The 20,287-nt window shown below is 49.1% G+C and overlaps 1 protein-coding gene across 1 annotated transcript; it reads right to left on the bottom strand.

Moving 5' to 3' along the window:
* Positions 1-11: 11 nt before the first annotated feature.
* On the bottom strand, positions 12-18,861 carry Rmnd5b (required for meiotic nuclear division 5 homolog B). Its single transcript, XM_004666555.2, has 10 exons — positions 18,799-18,861; positions 9,836-9,987; positions 6,826-6,971; positions 6,566-6,709; positions 4,430-4,530; positions 4,048-4,214; positions 2,141-2,306; positions 781-883; positions 543-697; positions 12-453 (listed from the first exon to the last, which is right to left on the bottom strand). Exons 2-10 carry the CDS (start codon positions 9,972-9,974, stop codon positions 390-392), a joined length of 1,185 nt encoding a protein of 394 aa, XP_004666612.2. The 5' UTR covers positions 9,975-9,987; positions 18,799-18,861; the 3' UTR covers positions 12-389.
* Positions 18,862-20,287: the final 1,426 nt, after the last annotated feature.

Raw genomic sequence — 20,287 nt, 5'->3', positions numbered from 1 at the left:
GCCACAAGGAGAAGGGTTGTGAATATATTTGCTCAAAGTTATAACTTGGACTATATACAATGGCGAATGGATACATACAGTTGAGGCTGTACAGTTGGGAGGATGTAGGCCATAGCTGGACTTCCCTGGCCTGGGCACTAGAGTGGGCACTAGCCTTGGTATGGCAGGAGGAGACAGCTGGGGCAAGGAAGGGAAGACCCTGATGATGTTCTGCTCTGTTCTGCTAGCTGCTGCAAAGTCAAGACAACCACAGGTCTGTACAGCCAGGGAAGCACAGGCCACTTCACCACCTGCCTCAGTCGGCCAAGAGCCGCCGGGCTCCCCCACCCCCATTAGTGCCGGCTTGAAAGGCAGGGTGGTCCACTGAAGTCCATCCCTCCAAGACAGAATCAGAATATAATGCGTTTCCCATCTGCTGGGTTCTGCTCCATGGGACAGTAGGGACACTTGAGCCTGCAGAAGGAAGGAAAACCAAGAACACTTCAGGGGAGCCAGGAGGAGAATCAGGCCAGCATGGCGAGGTCGGGGAGTTGGGGACTTACTTTCCTCCATTGATGAGTTTGTTGAGTGCGTCTCGGGAGATGACGTGGCCGCAGATGAGCTTGATGGGGGGGTTGGAGTCCGACGTCTGCTGACGAAGGATGGGGCATGCGAACACAGAGTGGTACCAACACTTCATGCCGAGCTCAATCTCAATCTGGGGAAGCAGCAATGGATGAGTTAGACTTCTTGTTCTTGCTACGTCTGCCTCTGCCAGCCCGTCCCGCTGCCCAGCCTCACCGGCAGCTCATCTTTGTGACTCCAGACCCCAGTGCACTGCCTCTGCTCAATCACAGCTTTGATGTTCGTCAGCACGGGCAGCGCCACGCAGCCAGAGGCGAAGCTGCAGAACAAAAAGCGGCCTGGAGCAGCTGGCAGCGCCCCGCCGGAACCAGGCAGGCTGAAGGGCTACCCTCCTACCACAGGACTCGGACTCTATAAAGTGCACGAGGACAAATTCGTCTGGAAAGTCCCTCAGATTGCTGATAGAGTGGCGCAGACACATGCGGTTGGGTATGTCCTACTCTAGTGACTGCAGAAGGAAGGAGAACCACTGGTGCACGGGCAAAGTGAGGACCTCTGGGAAAGACAAGCTCCAATCCACACCATGAAGTCTGTTTTTTCCGAGTAGGGTCTCACTGTCAACCAGGCTGACCTGGAATCCACTATATAGTCTTCTAGTGGCCTTGAACTCATGGCGATCCTCCTACCTCTGCCTCCTGAGTGCTGGGATTAAAGGCATGTGCCATTATGCCTGCTTGTAGCACCCAGCCTTTTTTGTTGTCATAATTCACCTGCTTAAGACTATGTGGACACCTGGGCTGGAGACGGCTTAGCAGTTTTTAAGGTGTTTGCCTACAAAGCCAAAGTACCCAGGTTCGATTCCCCAGGACCCACGTTAGCCAGATGCACAAGGTGGCGAGTGCACTGGAGCTCATTTGCAGTGCCTGGAGGCCCTGGTGTGCCCTTTCTCCCTGTGTGTGTCAAATAAATTATTTTAAAAAATACACTGTGGACACCTAAGGACAAGGGACTCTGTTGTCAAGATGGACTGGAGCAGCAGGCTAGAACCTTGGAGTAAGTCCCCTACACTGCCCAGGGCAGCCCTGCCTAACACAGACATTCTGTCCCAGGGCCAGGGCATGGGAAACTGTTCTATGACCTGATGAAAGCAGTGAGTCCACCATACTGGGGTGGCAGGCAGGGCTCCATAGCCAGCGCAGACACTGGCAGCTGTCCACTGTGGCAGAGTGTGTGGCTCTAAGTCAAGTGTTCTCTGTTCTCAGAGACCCTGGTGCATCTCCATTTTCTCATCTGTTAATGGAGTAATGACCTCTGCCTCCTGGGAAGTAAGCTAAGCTCCAGGGGCAGAAGGCTTCTCTGAAGATGCTCTGACCCGCTCTCCCTTAAGGGAAGGGATGTCTTAGGTGAGGTCAGGAGAGATGAGGCCTTCTAAATGTCAACAGCAGTGTCTTCCTTAGGGGCATGTCTGGAGGCAGCTTGGTGTGTGAAAGCACAAGCATTCTTCTGGGTATGTGGCAGGGCCTGGGGAAAATCGCTTCCTCCCTCCCTCCCACCTATGCTGCCCTCATGGTCGTACCTGACACTGAGAGGGGACTCCACGGAAAGCCCCAGAAGAGAACATGCATCCCGTGTAAAGGTTTCACAGATTTCTGCCCAGTGGCTGTTGTCCAGGAGGTGGCAGTAGGGCGACTTCTCCAAGCCTAGCCGCAGGTACACCAGACTGCCCATCATCACCTGGATCTCTGCAAGGCAGCCCAGGGCAGCAGCTCAGGAACAAGGTGCGGGTTCACACCCAAGGGGCAAGGGGACTGCGAAGCACAGTGCCATGAGCCCCAGATCAGGTCCAAGAAGGGGCAACACACACTGCCTAAAACCTAGAGGGGATAGGTCCCTGGGGCTTCCTCTGCACAACCAATAACCTGGAGGCCCTTCCCTGCCAACTCCATGCGGAGCAACTCTGCTTAGCACAGAAAGTCTCCATGCACCACACCGGCTAATCTACCACGGCAGATCCCACCCAGTTAGCCGCTTTCCGAGGCAGGAGAATAGCAAGCGAAGACTGCTGAGGTCAGATGTAGCTCAGTGCTGGAGTGCTTGTCTCACGTTCCTGGTTTCCATCTCCAGCACTGAATAAACAGTCTCTTTTTCTTTTTGTTTTTTGAGATAAGATAAAGCTCTGGCTGGGCTAAAACTCCCCTGTGTAACTGAGGATGAACCTGGACTTCCTCCACTTCCAGAGTGCTAGGATCAGAAGTGTGCACCAGTGATTTTTTTTTTTTTTTAAGTTCTTACTATAGCCCAGGCTGACCTAGAATTCATTATGTAGTCTCAGGGCAGCCTTGAACTGGCAATCCTCCTACCTCTGCCTCCCGAGTACTGGAATTAAAGGCATGTGCCACCATGCTGGCATGATTTTTATTTTTAATTTTTTTGTTGTTTTTGAAGGTGCAGGGTCTCACTGTAGTCCAGGCTGACCTACAATTCATTATGTAGTCTCAAGCTGGCCACCAACTCACCAGCAAATGATTAAAGATGTGTGACACCATGCCTGGCTTATTTATTTATTTAGTTTTTTCGAGATAGGGTCTCAGTCTAGACCAGGCTGAAGTAGAATTCACTATGTAGTCTCCAGCTGGCCACCAACTCACCAGCAGAGAGGTACTGACAGAGAGAAAGTGGGTGGGTATGGCAAGGCCTCCAGCCACTGCAAATGAACTCCAAATGCATGTGCCACTTTGCATCTGGCTTTATGTGGGACCTGGGGAAATCAAACCTGGGTCATTAGGCTTTGCGGGCAAATATGTTAACCATTTAACCATCTCTCCAGCCCAAGATTTTTTTCCCCCTGAGGTAGGGTCTCACTCTAGTCCAGGCTGACCTGAAACTCACAGCAACCAGCCTACCTCTACCTCTGGAGTACTGAGACTAAAAGCATGTGCCACCATGGCCAGCTTGGCTTTTTTTTTTTTTTTTTTTTAACTGAGAACTTTAACACATGGATATACTGTAATTTTTTTTTTTTTTTTCCCTTCAAGGTAGGGTCTTCATTTAGCCCAGGCTGACTTGGAATTCACCAGTCTCAGGGTGGCCTGAACTCACCACAGTGGTCCTCCTACCTTTGCCTTCCAAGTGCTCAGATTAAAGGTGTATGCCCAACTGATATGCTGTGATTTGGTCATGTTCCCATCATGTTTTGGGACAGAGTCATGCCGTCATGGTCACGACAGCCTGAAAATCCTACACTTCAGCAATTCCTGCCTGAGCTGAGTCACCACACCTGCCACCAAGAGCTCTGAGCTTAAACTTCACTTTGGAGGCAATGTGTGATCAAAGATTTCTGGCTGGGCCTCTAGAGCCATCTCTCTGGGGGAAAAAAAAACAAAAAAACATGAAGGCACAGGGAGTGAGTGGCCACCTGACACATAACTGGGCATGGCTGACACTGAAGCCTGGCACCAGGACCCCAGCACCCTGGGCACTTACCTCTCTGGTGCAGCCGAGCAAAAGGCTGGAAGTGCCTGGCATAGCTGAGGGCCTCCAGCTGCTTCTCAGGGCCACTGGCCAGGAGGCGGATGAAGTGTAACCGGTGCAGCTTGAACTCCAGGGAGCTGTTGAGCTCCAGCAGGCGCTGCCTGTGGGAGATGGCCCACCTGGGGAGAGAGGGCCGCGCAGGGCCGCTGACTGGCTGCAGAGGGCGAGCTCTAGAGAGCCCCAACCCGAGAAGAGGGTCCAGAGGGCTGTGTAAGGCCCTCGAGGCAGAGCTGGAGGAATGCCAAATATCTGTGTGAAAGGGAGACAACGGGCAAGACCTGTGCCTTCAGAGGCTGGGCAGCATGGCCACTGGCCCACCCAAGGGTCCCCTTACTCCAGTGCAGGCCCCAGGTCTTGTTCATGTAGAGCTTCCAAGATTCGATTCAGCTCCAAGAAGGGCTGCTTGAAATCCAAGTCCACATTCAGAGTTGATTCCTGGGGAGATGGAGAGACAGCACTGAAGACAATGTTCCTCTACTGACGCTTTGCAAGAGGAGCTGTGGTCAACCAGCAGCTTGGGCCCTTCACTGCCACTTCGGTCTTGGGGAGGCTGAATGCCACATGCTGACTTCCTATACTGCACCCCCCACCCCCCACCATTACTAGACTTGGCGTTGAATGACCTAATGAGGAACTTACTCCTTTTCAATCTAATTACGAGGCAAGGTCTCCTCTGCTCTCCCTGCCAGTGAGTTTTTAGTACCTAACAAGTGCTCCGTTGTCATTTCACTATCCCCCCACTGTCTTTCTTTGGTTTTTCTCACTCTAGGATCTCACTCTAGCCTAGGCTGACCTGGAATTTACTATGTAGTCTCAGGGTGGCCTCGAACTCTCATTTGAGAAGCAGAGGTAGGAGGATTGCCATGAGTTCGAGGACATCTTGACACTACATAGTAAATTCAAGGTCAGCCTGAGCTAAGAGTGAGACCCTACCTTGAAAAACCAACAACAAAAATAATAAATAAATAAATTATGTGTGTGTGTGTGAGAGAGAGATACAGCCGGACATGGTATCAACAACTCCTTTAATCCCATCATGTGGGAGGCTGAGGTAGAAGGACCACTGTGAAGTTGAGGTCAGCCTGAGATAGAGTGAGACCCTACATCAAAAAGGGGGGGGGGGCTGGAGAGATGGCTTAGTGGTTAAAAGGTGCTTGCCTGCAAAGCCAAAGGACCCAGGCTCAATTCCTCAGGACCCATGTAAGCCAGATGCACAAGGTGCACCCATTCATTCATTCGTTCATTCTCTCTCTCTGCCTCTTTCTCTCAAAAAACAAACAAACAAATAAATAAAAATTATAGCAAAACAAAACCAGAAGACTGGGAGATGACTCAGTAGTCAAAAGATGCTTTCTTGCAAAGCCTATTGCCAGGGTTTGATTATCCAGTACCAATGTAAAGTTGAATGCAAAGTGTTACATACATGGCATGCATCCATAAGCACATACACAAATAAAAATTTAAAAAATAACAGGCTTTGGCTGGAGAGATGGATTAGCAGTTAAGGCAATTGTCTGAGATGCCTAAAACTCATGTTTGGCCAGACAGGCCTCATGATCAAACAGGTGCAATAGTGGCATGTCTGCTCTGGGAGAAACCAACTGCTCTCTAATTGAACTGGAAGCCTGCTCTATGGAAGGGAATACATGCCTGGTACTGAAAGCCTAATCAAAAGCCTATGGGAGGGGAGGTCATGTGCCTTAGAAGTATAAAATTTGCTCTTGTCTGGCTAAATGCATGTATTATTTTCACCAAACTGTCCTGAAAGCACTACACTTAATGTTCATATTCATATATTAATGCTACTCTCAAGGCAGCCTAGTGTTGAGAAGGGCAGGAGTGCTCAGCACTGAAACATCTCTATCACACCCTCCAAGCCTCAGGGTCCACTGCGGAAAGAATGTAAGAGCCAAAGGAAGGGCACCACTCCTTACAATGCAACTGCCCAGACAGAAACTGGCCTCAATATTCATGACCTCGCAGTGCCTAGCAATACCTTCACAAGATCCTCATAACTGGAGAAAAAGACGACATCAAATAAAAGACAGAGGGAGGGGATATGATAGAGAATGGAGTTGTAAAGGGGAAAATGGGGGAGAAGAGGAAAATCTGGCTTATTGTAAGTATAGATGTTGTCAATAAAAAAATGAAAAAAAAACCATGTTTGAATCTTCAGGTCCCATGTAGCCAGGTGCAGTGATGGAAGTGAGCAATATCACACATGCACCACAAGGGGGCGCACGAGTCTGGAGGTTGAAAGGCCCTGTGTGCCCATTCTCTCTGCCTCTCTCTAAACTTTCAGGTAAAAAGCAATGAGTTAAACTGGGTGTGGCAACACATGCCTTTAGTCAGAAGACAGAGGCAGGAGAATAAGTTCTAATCCAGCCTGGGCTACCTAACAAGACCCTGTTCCAAAATGACCAAGCAGAAAAGGCAGCCCCCCTTGGTACCCATGCAGCCCAGGTGTTACCTGGCACAGCTCCTCAGCCACGCTGAGCATGCCCTGCTGGTACAGGTGCTCCACGATGGCCATCTGCAGGATCTGCTGCTGCTGCTTCTCACGCGAGTCCCACACCGCATCCGAGACCACGCCGCAAATCTCAGAGTCGAAGTTCTGCAGCGGGAGAAACAGGGTTCTGTGACTCAGGTGCTCACATCTGCTGTCCCGCCAGGCACACACCAGCTCTGGGGTGCTCCAATTGCCAGGGCCTGGACCACCCACATGCTTACCCTGTCAATGGCTTTGCCCACTCGAGACACGCTGCTGTGAATGTCCTTATGGTCTGAAGCCAGTTTCTGGACTGTGTCTTTGATCTTTCGGCAGCACTGAGACATCACCAGGGAGAGGGTGGCCGAGAGGGGAGTACCCTGGAGAGCTGTGGGCACAGTGAGCTGAGTCAGGGCTGCATGTGGTAGACCCTGAGCAGCTACTTCTGCAGCACACTGTGTCTTTGCTTCTCTAGGTTAAATGCCAGCCTGGTGGCCCAGGAGGCAGCCCTTCCCACCACACTAAAATAAATACCTATCCCTAATCCCCTTTCACCACAGAGTTTAAACTGGCTGAGACAGGCCAGTATCTTGGTGACTTTGTCTTCTCATGTGTAGCTTTCCAGGTGCTGTGAAATGATTTGATTACTGTGGGTTGTGTACCTTAGCTCACATAATGTATGACAGACAGAATCTGTGTGTTCAACTGTCAAAGAATTTTGACAAAGGCAAAGAATTTCCATATGATCAGGAATCCCATTTTCAAGAGAAATGGAAGCATTATGTCCACAAAAAGCCTCGTACACAAATATTTTTCACAGTGCCACTTATAAAAACCAAAGGGTAAGGCAGGTGTGGTGGCGCACACCTTTAATCCCAGCACTTGAAAGGCAGAGGTAGGAGGATCACTGAGAGTTTGAGGCCACCCTGAGACTACATAGTGAATTCCATGTCAGCCTGAACCCTGCCTTGAAAAAAGAAAAAAAAAAAACACAAACAAAACCCAAACAATCCCAAAGGGTAGAAACAGCCCACAAGTCCCTCCGACACAGTGGGTAGGAAGTTGAGCAGAGCTCAGTGAGATCAGGGTTTGTCTAGCAAGCTCCAGGCCCGGTGCTCCACCTCAGGACTATAAAAGCAACAAAAACATTATGCTAATGAGATACAAGTGACCACATGCATGCTCAGTTTCTCAGAAGTGTCAAGTGTACAGGGTACATGGACAGACAAAAAAAAAAAAAAAAAAAAAAAGACTTTCAGAGGGAGAAAGACTGGTGATGTGCCGGGCACACTGTGTTCACAGTGAACATGTCTGAGACTAGACAGCAGTGACTGTAACTGGAGACATCAAGTGGGTAAGTTTAATGCTATGTGAATTACACCAAAAATAAAAAGACATAAGAACTAGACTCTTGGGCTGAGCGTGGTGGCACACACCTTTAATCCCAGCAGTTGGGAGGCAGAGGTAGGAGGATCGTGGTGAGTTTGAGGCCACCCTGAGACTACATAGTGAATTCCAGGTCAGCCTGGGCTAGAGTGAGACCCTACCTCAAACAACCTAAAAAAAAAAAAAAAAAGAGAGAGAGAGAGAAATAGACTCTTGGATTCTGGTCAAATCTAAGGCAACTTGAACATAAAAATAAGTCACAGTGGGCTAGAGAGATGGCTTAGTGGTTAAGCGCTTGCCTGCGAAGCCTAAGGACCCCGGTTCAAGGCTCGATTCCCCAAGACCCACATTAGCCAGATGCACAAGGGGGTGCATGCATCTGGAGTTTGTTTGCAGTGGCTGGAGGCCCTGGCGCGCCCATTCTCTCTCTCTCCCTCCCTATCTCTCTTTCTCTCTCTGCCCCCCTCTCTCTGTTGCTCTCGAATAAATAAATAAATAAAAACTTAAAGAAAAAAAAAGAGTAAGTCACAGTGCCAGGCATAGTGGTGTACCTGTGATCCCAGCACTCAGAAGACCGAGGCAGGAGGATGCAAGTTTGAGGCTAACGCAGACTACATAGCAAGGCCTTGCCTCAAAAAGTAACAGATGTAGTACATGGTCTTGGACTAGTTCTTGAACTAGAAAATAAAATCAAAATGCTTTATGAAACCAAAGGCAGCAATGCATGCCTGTAATTACAGCACTCAGGAGGTAGAGGGAAAGAGCATGAGATAAAAGGCTAGCCTTAGCTACACAGAAAGCTGGAGGCCAGCCTGGGATACATGAGTCCGTACCTTAAAAAAAGAAACAGGAAGCTGGGCGTGGTGGCACACACCTTTAATCCCAGCACTCACTCGGGAGGCAGAGGTAGGAGAATCACTGTGAGTTGCAGATCAGCCTGGGATAGAGTGAGACCCTGCTTTAAAAAAAAAGAAACAGGAGAAAAAGAAGGTAAGAAGTAAAAAGCAGAGCATATGAGAAAGGCAGAAGCTGGAGGAAGGCTTTGTGGTAGAAAGCCTACTTGTCATGCAGGAAGCCCCAGGTTCCCCTCAGCCCTGCAGAAAGAAAAGCAAGCTGAAAACATGGCAATTTTAATAGTTTTGGGTTAATAATTTATTTTAATTTATTTATTTATGTTTTTTTGAGGTAGGGTCTCACTCTAGCCCAGGCTGACCTGGAGTTCACTCTGTATTCTCAAGGTGGCCTCAAACTCATGGTGATCCTTTGCCTCCTGAGTGTTGGGATTAAAGGCATGTGCCACCACACCCGGTTAGTTATTTTATTTGCTTATTTTTTTAAATATGTATTTATTTATTTATTTGGCAGAGAAAGAGGGACCAGCCACTGCAAACAAAGTCCACACACATGCGCCCACTTGTGCATCTGGATTACGTGGGTCCTGGGGAATTGAACCTGGACCCTTTGGCTTTGCAGGCAAACACCTTAACCACTAAGCCATCCCTCCAGCCCTATTTACTTATTTATTTGAGAAAGAGGTATAGAAAGAGAAGGAGGCAGATAAGGAATGGGCACGCAAGGGCCTCCTAGCCACTGCAAACAAACTCCAGATGCATGTACCACCTTGTGCAGCTGGCTTTATGTGGATCCTGGGGAACCAAACTTGGGTCCTTTGGCTTTGCTGGCAATCACCTTAACCACGAAGCCGTCTCTCCAGCCCTAAATTAATAATTTCTGTTGGGTCTTCTGAAAGAGCTGAGCTACCATTACCTTCTTCAAGGAGGCCTAGGGCTGCACTTGTCAATATTCTAACCTTTGAAGTCCCCGCCTCCCAGGGGCTTCGCGTCTCTCCACGTGATGGACACCCACCTGCACTGGCCAGCTCAGCCCGCAGCTGGCCCACATAATGCAGCAGCTCCTCCAGGCTCTGCTCACAGTGCTGCCCATAGGTCAGGAACTTGTGCAGGACCTTGTCCAGCTCCCTCTCCACACACGCGCACTGCTCCATGGCGGTCTGCTCTCTGTGGAGGTCGGCTGGGTCAGGCGCCACGTGGGCCAGGGTGAGGGGCTCCCACACCATCTTCTCAGATCCCTCTAGTCCTTCCCACCACACATCCATAGTCAGGAACCACCTGCTATCACCACAGATCTGTGACGTGCTTCCGGTTTCCCACCCGTCCTAGCTCGGCTTGGAACAAGATGCGGGCTGGCACGAGCACAGGTGAGCTTTGAACCATGGGGAGGAAGGCTCTGTTTATATTTTCGCCTCACCACCTTTGTCTTTTTTTTTTTTTTGAGGCAGGGTCTCATGTTGCCCAGTCTGGCTTCACATTCACGATGTAACCAAAGATGATACTGATCTCCTGCCCCTCCTGCCTTCACCCCCAAAGCACTAGGACTGCAGGCAGGCACTGCCTAGCTTATGTCCTTTTGTCTTGGTTTTATTAAAACAGTTTCTTACTCTAGCCCAGGCTGACCAGGAGTTCACTCTGTAACTGGCCTCAAACTCACAGCAATCCTCCCACTTCAGCCTCCAGAGGGCTAGGATTGAAAGCAAGTGCCTCCATGCCCAGCTCCCTTGTTAAAATAAATATATGGGGGGGGGGGCTGGAGAGATGGCTCAGCAATTAAGGTGCTTGCCTGCAATGCCCCAGTACCCAGGTAAAGCCAAATGCACAAGGTGACACGTGCTTCTGGAGTTCGTCCGCAGTGGCTAGAGGCCGTGGTGTGCCCATTCTTGCTCTATCTGCCTCTTTCTCTCTTGCAAATAAACAAATAGAAATAGAAATTTTTTTTTATTTGTACATGTGTATGGGTGTGTGGAAGAGTGTACAAGGGTTTCTTGCCACAAATGCCAGATGTTTGTGCCACTTTTTGCATCTGGCCTTACATGGGTGCTAGTAAACAGACCCTGAGCCAGCAGACTTTGCCAGCAAACACCTTTCGACACTGAGCCGTCTCCCCAGTCCTATTTCCTTTTCTTCTTTTCCGGGTTCTCAAGGTAAAGTCTCACTCTAGCGCAGACTGACTTGGAATTCACAATGTTGTTGCAGGCTGGCCTCGAACTACCTCGGCCTCCCAAGTGCTGGGCTTAAAGGTGTCGTACAGTACCATGCAGCTTTTTTGTTTGCTTGTTTGTTTTTTGAGGTAGGGTCTCACTCTAGCCCAGGCTGACCTGGAACTCACTATGCAGTCTAATGGTGGCCTTAAACTTACGAAGATCCTCCTACCTCTGCCTCCTGAGTGCTGGGATTAAAGGTGTGTGCCACCACGCCCGGCTAGCTTTTTTTTTTCTGAGGTAGGGTCTTGCCCAGGCTGACCTGGAATTCAGTATGTAGATGCAGACTGGCCTCGAATTCAGTGATCCTCCTACCTCTGCCTCCCAAGTGCTGGGATTAAAGGCATGTGCCATCGTGCTGGATCAAAAGTCGACTTTTTTGTTGCACTCCGTTCCCATTGTGGTTCCTTTCCTAAAGCCCTACTCACTACAGGTCAGTACTTGCCAACTTTTCAGAGCAGCCTTTAACGTTGAACAGGACAATGCTCAGAATGTTGACAAGAGTCAACTCCCTTCCCCCATGCACCCACAGTACTTGAAATGAAAGCATTGTGTTGTTACAGTTCCCTCTTAGGGTCAAATCTAGCCAGTGTCCACTCTCTCAGAAAAGGGTACAGAGTAACATCACATATATAGCCCTGAACCCAATGTACAATGTGGGTCACCAGATTCTCTCCCCACCCAAGGTAGGTTCTTGCTCTAGCCCACACTGACCTGGAATCTACCCTGTAGTCACAGGCTGGCCTAAAACTCAGATCCTACCTCAGCTTCCTGAGTGCTAGGACTAAAGGCGTGCACCACCATGCCAGGCACCAGATTCTTCTTGCTCCCACAGCGCCACTCATGACCTCCTCATCTCAGCCCACTTTATAGTCACTTTCTCCCTCCCAGACAGTGGCAAATGATGGGGAGATGCCCTGGGCCTTGACGTATACTTACACCTTGGCTGATGCCATCACACACACTACCATGGTTACAGACAACACCTTCCCAACAAATGCTCTACAGCTGTGTGTAAGAAATTCTGGGCAACTGTAAGAGGGAGTCCAGTCTTAAATGATATGGTAACTACTGTTACCATTAGCAGCTAACATTCCTTAAAGGCTCATTATATCCAAGCACTGCTCTAATGACTTCACACATATTAACTCATTCACTCAATTCTCAAAAACACTATGAGTAGGTAAGGTTATTAGACCCACTTTGCAACTGAGAAAATGAAACAGAGGAAGATTAAGTAAACCACTCAAGGTCATGCAGCTGGAAAGTGGAGGAGTGGGAAGCCTGTGGTCTGGCCCTGGGCTCAGAGCCATGCCCTTAGCTACTTTGCACACAGGTACTGTCAGGACAAACAGGCCTCTCTCTCCCCAGGAGAGCAGCGGCTATCTATGGTCGGGATGAGCGCTCAGTGACCACTGATAAGGGACAAGAAACAGGACGCTAACCACACAGGCTGGGCAAACTACCAGCTGGGGAAGATGGCAGGGCAAAAAGAATGGCTGTTGAGGACTAGAGGGATGGCTCAGCAATGGCAGCACCTTCTGTGCAGGCTGGAGAGCCAGAGGCTTGAGAGGTGGAGTTCAGTCCCCAGGACCCACAGACAGCTGGGCACGGCCACGCCCACCTGCAACTCAGTCCCATAGAGGAGTAGAGACCTGACAATCACCACAGCTGGTAGGGGAAAAAGAAAAATAAGCCTGGTGTGGTGATGCACAGGCCTTGAATCCCAGCACTAGGGAGGCAGAGGCAGGAGAATCACCATGAGTTTGAGGTCACCCCAAGACTAGAGTTACACTTTTTGAGTTAGAACTCAGAAAAGTGGGCAAGCTTAGCAGCAAAGAGCTGCAATCAACTGCCAGGTTTGTTTTTTTTTTTTCTTTTCTTTTCTTTTTTTAATTTTTTGGTTTGTTTTTCCAGATGGGGTCTCACTCACTAACCCAGGTTGACCTGAAATTCACTATGTGGTCTCAGCGTGGCCTTGAACTCACAGTACTCCACCTATCTCTAACTCCCAAATGCTGGGATTGTGCCACCAAGCCCAGCTTAATTTTTAATTTATTTATTTGAGGAGGGGCACCAGGGCTTCCTGCTGCGCATTTCCAGATGAAGGCATCACTTTCTACCTCTGGTTTTATGTGGGTATGTGGGCACCAGGGGGTCAAACCTGGGCTACCAGAATCTTCAAGCAAGTGCCTTTAACTGTAGGACCATCTCTCAGGTCCAGGCTTTTCTTCTTAAATATTTTTATTTATTTGCAAGCAGAGAAAAGTTGTACCAGAGCCTCCTGTTACTGCAAATAAGCTCCAAATGTATGTGTCACTTTATGCATCTGGTTTTTTGTGGGTACTGGAGACTAGAACTTGGGCCACTAGCCTTTGCAATTAAGTACCTTTAACCTCAGACATCTCTTCAGCCAAGGATTGTTTTTTCTTTTTCATTTTTCCAAGCAGGGTCTTGCTCTAGCCCAAGCTGACCTGGAATTCACCATGTAGTCTCACACTGGCCTAGAACTCAGAGTGCTGGGATTAAAGGTATGTGGCTTTAATTTCATTTTTAATTTAATTATTTATTTGAAAGACAGAGAGAAAGGCAGCGAGAGAGTGGGCACTCCAGGGACTCTAGCCACTGCAAACAAACTCCACATGCATGTGCCTTCTTGTGCATCTGGCTTATGTGGGTCCTGGGCGATCAAACCTGGGTCCTTAAGGCTTCACAGACAAGTGCCTTAACCACTAAGCAATCTTTCCAGCCCTAATTTCATTTTTCAATTGTTTATATGAGCTGGGTGTGGTGGTCCATGCCTTTAGTCCTAGCACTTGGGAGGCAGAGGTGGGAGGATCACCATGAGTTCGAGGCCACCCTGAGAATAGAGTGAATTCCAGGTAAGCCTGGGCCAGAGTGAGACCCTACCTCGAAACCCCCCACCAAAGGAAAAACAAAAGCTTGTAACTTACTAGACTGGTATACATAGAAAGTGTTTTATCACTGACCCATCTCCCTAGGCTGCTATTTATTTTTCATTCATTCATTCATTTCCTTGTTTGCTGGGGGAATGCCAGGGTTTCTACTGCTGCAAAGTGAATGCCAGATTTATGTGCCACTTTGTGTTTCGCTTGACATGGGTAGTGATGGGCTTTATAGCAAGTGCTTCTAACCTCTAAGCCAGCTCTCCAGCCCCTTTAGGTCCCACCGCCCACCACAAGGCAGGGCCTCACTCTAACCCAGGCCGACCTGTAACTCACTCGGTAAAACTAGGATGGCCTCGAATTCACAGCAGTCCTCTGCCTTCCAAGTGCTGGGATTAGAGGCAAGCATCACCATGCCTGGCTGTTGTCTTTAAGACAGGGTCTCACCAGGCGTGGTGGTGCACATGCCTTTAATCCCAGCACTCGGGAGGCAGAGGTAGGAGAATTGCCATGAGTTCGAGGCAGCCCTGAGACTCCATAGTGAATTCCAGGACAGCCTGGGCTAGAATGAGACCCTACCTCAAAACCCCCCAAAAAGACAGGGTCTCACAAAACAGCCCAGCAGGATGGTCCTGAACTCTTCATCGCCAGACTCCTAAACATTACCCACTATAATTTAAATCAGTTCTAGATTTTTTTTTTAAAGTTTTTTCATGGTAGGGTCTCACTAGCCCAGGCTGACCTGGATTTCACTCTAGTTTCAGGCTGGTTTCAAATTCCTACCTCTGGTTCCCAAGTGCTGGAATTAAAGGCATGTGCCACCACTCCTGTCTAGATTTTTTCTTTCTTTATTGTTATTATTTTATTTACGTATTTTTTTTGTTTTTCAAGGTAGACTGTTACTCTAGCCCAGGCTGAACTGGAATTCACAATGTAGTCTCAGGATGGACTCGAACTCATGGTGATCCTTCTACCTCTGCCTCCCAGGTGCTGGGATTAAAGGTGTGTGCCACCATGCCTGGCTTAGATTATTTTTTATTAAATTTATTATTATTATTATTATTATTATTTTTTTTTTTTTTGGTTTTTCAAGGTAGGGTCACACACTAGACCAGGCTGACCTGGAATTCCCTATGTAGTCTCAGGCTGGCCTTGAACTCACAGCGATCCTCTTACCTCTGCCTGAGTGCTGGGATTAAAGGCGTGCACCACCACACCTGGCTTATTAAAATATTTTTAGGGGAGAAATGTCTTAGCTGTTAGGTGCTTGCCTGCAATGTCTAAGGACCCAGGTTCAATTCCCCAGTAACCACATAAGCCAGATGTACAAGGCGACACATACATTTGGATTTCATTTGCACTGGCTGGAGACCCTGGTGTGCCCATTCTCTCTCTCTAATAAACAAATAAGATATTAAACAAAATTTTTTAGCCAAGCAAACTACTGCATATCTGTAATTCCAGCACTCAGGGAGGCAGAACTAGGAGGATCACCAGGAGTTCAAGGCCATACTGGGACTACATAGTGAATTCCAAATACCACTTCAGCCCAGGCAAGAGTGAGAATATAAATACATATAAATACATACACATATATAATTTTATTTTCAAGCAGAGACAAAGAGAGAGATCTAGATTCTTTATAATCCCTAACACAGTGCGAGGCTAGGTATAACTGTTATACTATACAGCTGGAGGAATAATGACAAGAAAATTCTGTACATATTCCATAAAGATACAATGTTTAGGGCTGGAGGAATGGCTTAGTGGTTAAGGCATTTGCCTGCAAAGCCAAAGGACCCAGGTTCGATTCCCCAGGACCCACGTTAGCCAGATGCACAAGGAGGCTCAAGCATATGGGGTTCTTTTGCAGTTGGAGACCCTAGTATGCCCATTGTCTCTCTCACTCTCTTTCTGTCTCTCTCTGTCAAATAAACAAGTAAATACTAAAATATTTTTTTAAAAAAGATACAATGTTTTGTCAACTCCTCAGTACCCACATATGCAAATGCACAAAGTGGTGTATCATTTGCAGTAGCAAGAGGCTCTGGCATGCTCATTCTTCTTCCCTTCCTTTTCCTGGCAATAATAAAAAAGACTTTACTGATGAAATGGCACATTCATTTTCTAACCTCTGGCCTAGAAGGCCTGCTTCAAAACAAACTTCCCTGTTGGCAGAAAGAGATAGAATGTTGAAATACCAACAGAGGGGCTGGGGAGATGGCTCAATGGTTCAGGTGCTTGCCTTCAAAACCTAAAGACCCAAGATCAATTCCCCAGTACCCACATAAATCCAGATGTACAAAGTAACCCATGTGTGGACACTGCAAGCCTTATATTTGGCCAGCCAGGCCAAATGAGCCAACAGGTGCGATAGTGGCACATCTGTCATGGTGGAAACCAACTGCCCTCCAATTGGACTGGAGGCCCACTCCATGGGGAGAATACATCCCTGATACTGAAACCTTAAAACAGGGGTAGTTATGAGCCCTAGGGGTGTAACATCTGCTGATGACTGGATAAGTGTATATACTATGCTTATCAAACTGCCCAGTAAGCACTTCTCTTAATATTCATACCCTTATATTAATGCTACTCTCACTTTGGGTAGAGAATCTTCTCTTTTCAGATGGCAGTGACCTTGGGACGACTCAGAAGGTATCACTGTGCTGGAAAGAAGTGACTAAAGTATCAAGTAACATCTCAATCACACCTTCCAAGGCTTAGGGTCTAATACGGAAGAGGTGGAAATAATGTAAGAGCCAAAGGAAGGGTAGGACTCCAGACAAAAAATGGCCTTGATATCCATGACCTCATAGTGCCTAACACTGCCTACACAAGATCATCATAAGAACTGGGAAAGATCATGACATCTAAATAAAAGAGAGACTTATTGAGATGGGGAGGGGATATGATGGAGAATGGAATTTCAAAGGAGAAAAGGGGGAGAGGGTATTACCATAGTATATTTTTTAAATTTTTTTTTAATTTTAATTTATTTGAGAACGACAGGCACAGAGAGAAAGACAGATAGAGGGAGAGAGAGAGAATGGGCGCGCCAGGGCTTCCAGCCTCTGCAAACGAACTCCAGACGCGTGCGCCCCCTTGTGCATCTGGCTAACGTGGGACCTGGGGAACTGAGCCTCGAACCGGGGTCCTTAGGCTTCACAGGCAAGCGCTTAACCACTAAGCCATCTCTCCAGCCCTATAGTATATTTTTTAATAATCATGGAAGATGTTTAAAAAAATTGAGAAAAAAATAAATTAAATTAAATTTAAAAAAAAAAAGGAACCCATGGATCTAAATTTCTTTTGCAGTGGCTACTGGCCCTGGTGTGCCTACATTCTTTCATCCTCTCTATCTGCTTGCAAGTAAATAAATAAAATCTCATCAGAAAGCTGGACAGTAATACTAGCTACGCAGGAAGCTGAGGTGGTAAGAGTGAAAGTTCAAGGCCTGTCTAGACTACAGAGTAACTACCAGGCCAGGGTGGGCCACTTGTGGAGACCCTAGCTTAACACAGTAAGTACAAAGACAATTGAGGGCAGGGCGTGGGGACACACACCTTTAATCTCAGCACTTGGGAGGCAGAGGTAGGAGGACCACTGAGTTCAAGGCCACCCTGAGAATACACAGCGAATTCCAGGTCACCCTGGGCTAGGGAGAGGAATAAAAAACAACAAAAGACAACTGAGGATATGTATGGGATGTGGCCGGCAGGCGTGAGGCTGTTCAATTCTCAGTGCCTTACAGGCAGCCTTTTGCACTCTTTAGCTTCCTGATAAGGGAGTTACTAGGATGAGAAGTTTGTGCAAATCCTAGGATCAAGCAACCAACCCTGAGTGAAGTCTACTTTTGAACTCCCCACTTCCATCCTCTCTCATCCTTACCTATCAATCCTCTGCCAAAAAGATTTTGCTTTACTTAGAACAAAGTCGAATGTGGAGTAGGAGGATCTCCAGTTTCAGGATACCCCGGGCTACACGATGAGTTCCTGGCCAGGCTGGACTACTTGGTGAGGCCTTCCTTGTCTTAAAGAACAAGCTGAGGGCTAGAAGTATGGCTTAGCGGTTAAGACGTTTACCTCCAAAGCCAAAGAACCCAGGTTCGATTCCCCAGGACCCATGTAAGCCAGATACACATGGTGGCACACATATCTGGAATTCAGTGGCTGAAGGCATAGGTGTGCCCATTCTCTATCTGCTTGTTTCTCTCTCAAATAAACAAATAAACTGAAGCCAGGCATGCTGGTACATGCCTTTAATCCCAGCACTCAGGAGAGACCCTACCTAGGGAAAAAAAAAACTTAAAAAAAAAAACAGGGTCTCTCTCAGCTGTTTAAAAAGTGTTTGCTTGCAAAGCCTCCTGGCTAGGGTTCAATTCCCCAGTCAGTCACATTAAGCAGGCCAGACATTTGGTTACAGCTGTAAGAGATCGTGGCACATCCAAACACAAACGTACACGCATGCAAATAAATAAACTTTCCAGGTGAATAAGCCACTCTCCTCGTCTTGCCATCCTCTAGCAACAACCGGCCTTTCTGGACTAGACTACGCCCAGGCTCTCCCACTGCCCAGGCCCCCTGCCCTCAGCACCCTCTCCCATATGGCTCCCATGGCTGGCTCCTGATTTGGGTCTCAACACAAATGTCATTTCAGACACGTCCGCCCCGACCACAATGCCGAACGCCGACGGACCCCGGCCAGTCTCATCCCTACGTGGAAGTTTCAAGTCGCACTTTCCTCTCCGGCTAAAACTGGACAGCTGCTCCGACGGGGACTTCACAGGCACGGACATGCAAGTGACCGGCACTCCCCCGCTCGTCCTTCCGCAGCCCCTGCCCAGCCCCTCCGCCCACCGCGGGTACCTGCGCCCCGGCGGGTCACGCTGGGCGGGACGCTCCACCAGCTGCCGCAGGGCGGGCCGAGTCCCCCGGCGGCGCGGGACGCCCGAGGTCGGAGGCTTCGGGGCGGCCGCGCAGCCCGCGCCCTGGGGCCCTAGAGCCCGCGGGCCGCCACCGACGCCCGCTTCCCGGCCCCACTTCCGGCGCCGCTGTCATCGGAACCGGAAGGCGCGGCGCTCGCAGCCCGGGTCCGGACTCGCCCACGAGCGGCTTCGCGGGAGGGGCGCCGTCGTGCCGCCCCCCCTCGCACCGCAGTGGAGCCGCCCGCGCCGCGTGCCCCGGGAAGGGGAAGCGGGCGCGAGCCCCGGAGTCGGGCGGAACCTTCGGCGGCCGGCCGCGTGCCCCCGGGAAGGGGAAGCGGGCGCGAGCCCCGGAGTCGGGCGGAACCTTCGGCGGTCGGCCGCGTGCCCCGGGAAGGGGAAGCGGGCGCGAGCCCCGGAGTCGGGCGGAACCTTCGGCGGCCGGCCGCGTGCCCCCGGGAAGGGGAAGCGGGCGCGAGCCCCGGAGTCGGGCGGAACCTTCGGCGGCCGGCCGCGTGCCCCCGGGAAGGGGAAGCGGGCGCGCCGGGTCAGCTGCGCCGTCCTCCGCCGCTGCGCCCCCCTGTTCAAAGTAAAAACTGGGCGGGAGAGGCTGAGGCAGGAGGATCACCGCGAGTTCCAGGCAAGCCTGGTTTACGGAGTGAGACCCTGCCTCAAAAAACAAGTGGGCTGGATAGATGGCTTAGCGGTTAAGGCGCTTGCCTGCAGGTCCAAAGGTTCGATTCCTCAGGACCCACGGAAGCCAGATGCACAAGGTGGGCGCATGTGTCTGGAGTTCGATTGCAGTGCCGCGCCCATTCTCTCTCTCTGCCTTTTGCTCTCTCTCAAATAAGTAAAAAATAAATAAAAAATATAATATATATATTTAAAAAGCCAGGCAGAGAGGCAGAGGTAGGAGGATCACTGTGAGCTCAAAGCCACCCTGAGAATACATAGAGAATTTCAGGTCAACTTGGACTAGAGTGAGACTCTATCTCAAAAAACAAACCAAAAAGTATTTACAAAAATTTTAAAAAAACTGAGGTGGGGGGAGCAGGATTACTGTGAGTGTTGAGGCCAGCCTGAACTACAGTGAGACCCTACCTTAAAAAAAAAAAAAAAAAGGAAAGAAAGAAAAGAAAAAGAGGGCTGGAGAGATGGCTTAGCCATTAAAGGACTGGCCTGCAAAGCCAAAGGACCCAGGTTCCGCTCCCCACGACCCACATATGCCAGATGCACACACATCTGGAGTTCGTTTGTAGTGGCTGGAGGCCCTGGCAAGCCCATTCTCTCTCTACCTGCCTATTTTTGTATATCTCTCTCAAATAAATAAGTAATAAATAAAGGGAAAAAAAGAAAATAGCAGGCCCTGTGGCACACATACATTTAGTTTCAGCACTAAGGAGGCTGAGGCTGGATGATAACTGAGTTCAAAG

Source organism: Jaculus jaculus, chromosome 6 (genome assembly GCF_020740685.1).
Source record: "Jaculus jaculus isolate mJacJac1 chromosome 6, mJacJac1.mat.Y.cur, whole genome shotgun sequence".
NCBI lineage: Eukaryota > Metazoa > Chordata > Mammalia > Rodentia > Dipodidae > Jaculus > Jaculus jaculus.
Note: the sequence above shows the minus strand (reverse complement) of the source record. Positions and strands in the feature narration are given on the sequence as shown.

What these genes read in the sequence shown, in the direction of transcription:
- Rmnd5b (XM_004666555.2), bottom strand. Translation starts at nt 9,974, where the DNA reads ATGGAGCAGTGCGCGTGTGTGGAGAGGGAGCTGGACAAGGTCCTGCAC. An exon ending in TGCTCGGCTGCACCAGAGAG is followed by an intron (nt 2,307 to 4,047) that starts GTAAGTGCCCAG and finishes GCTGCCTTGCAG; the next exon opens with AGATCCAGGTGATGATGGGC. An exon ending in AAACTCATCAATGGAGGAAA is followed by an intron (nt 454 to 542) that starts GTAAGTCCCCAA and finishes TTCCTTCTGCAG; the next exon opens with GCTCAAGTGTCCCTACTGTC.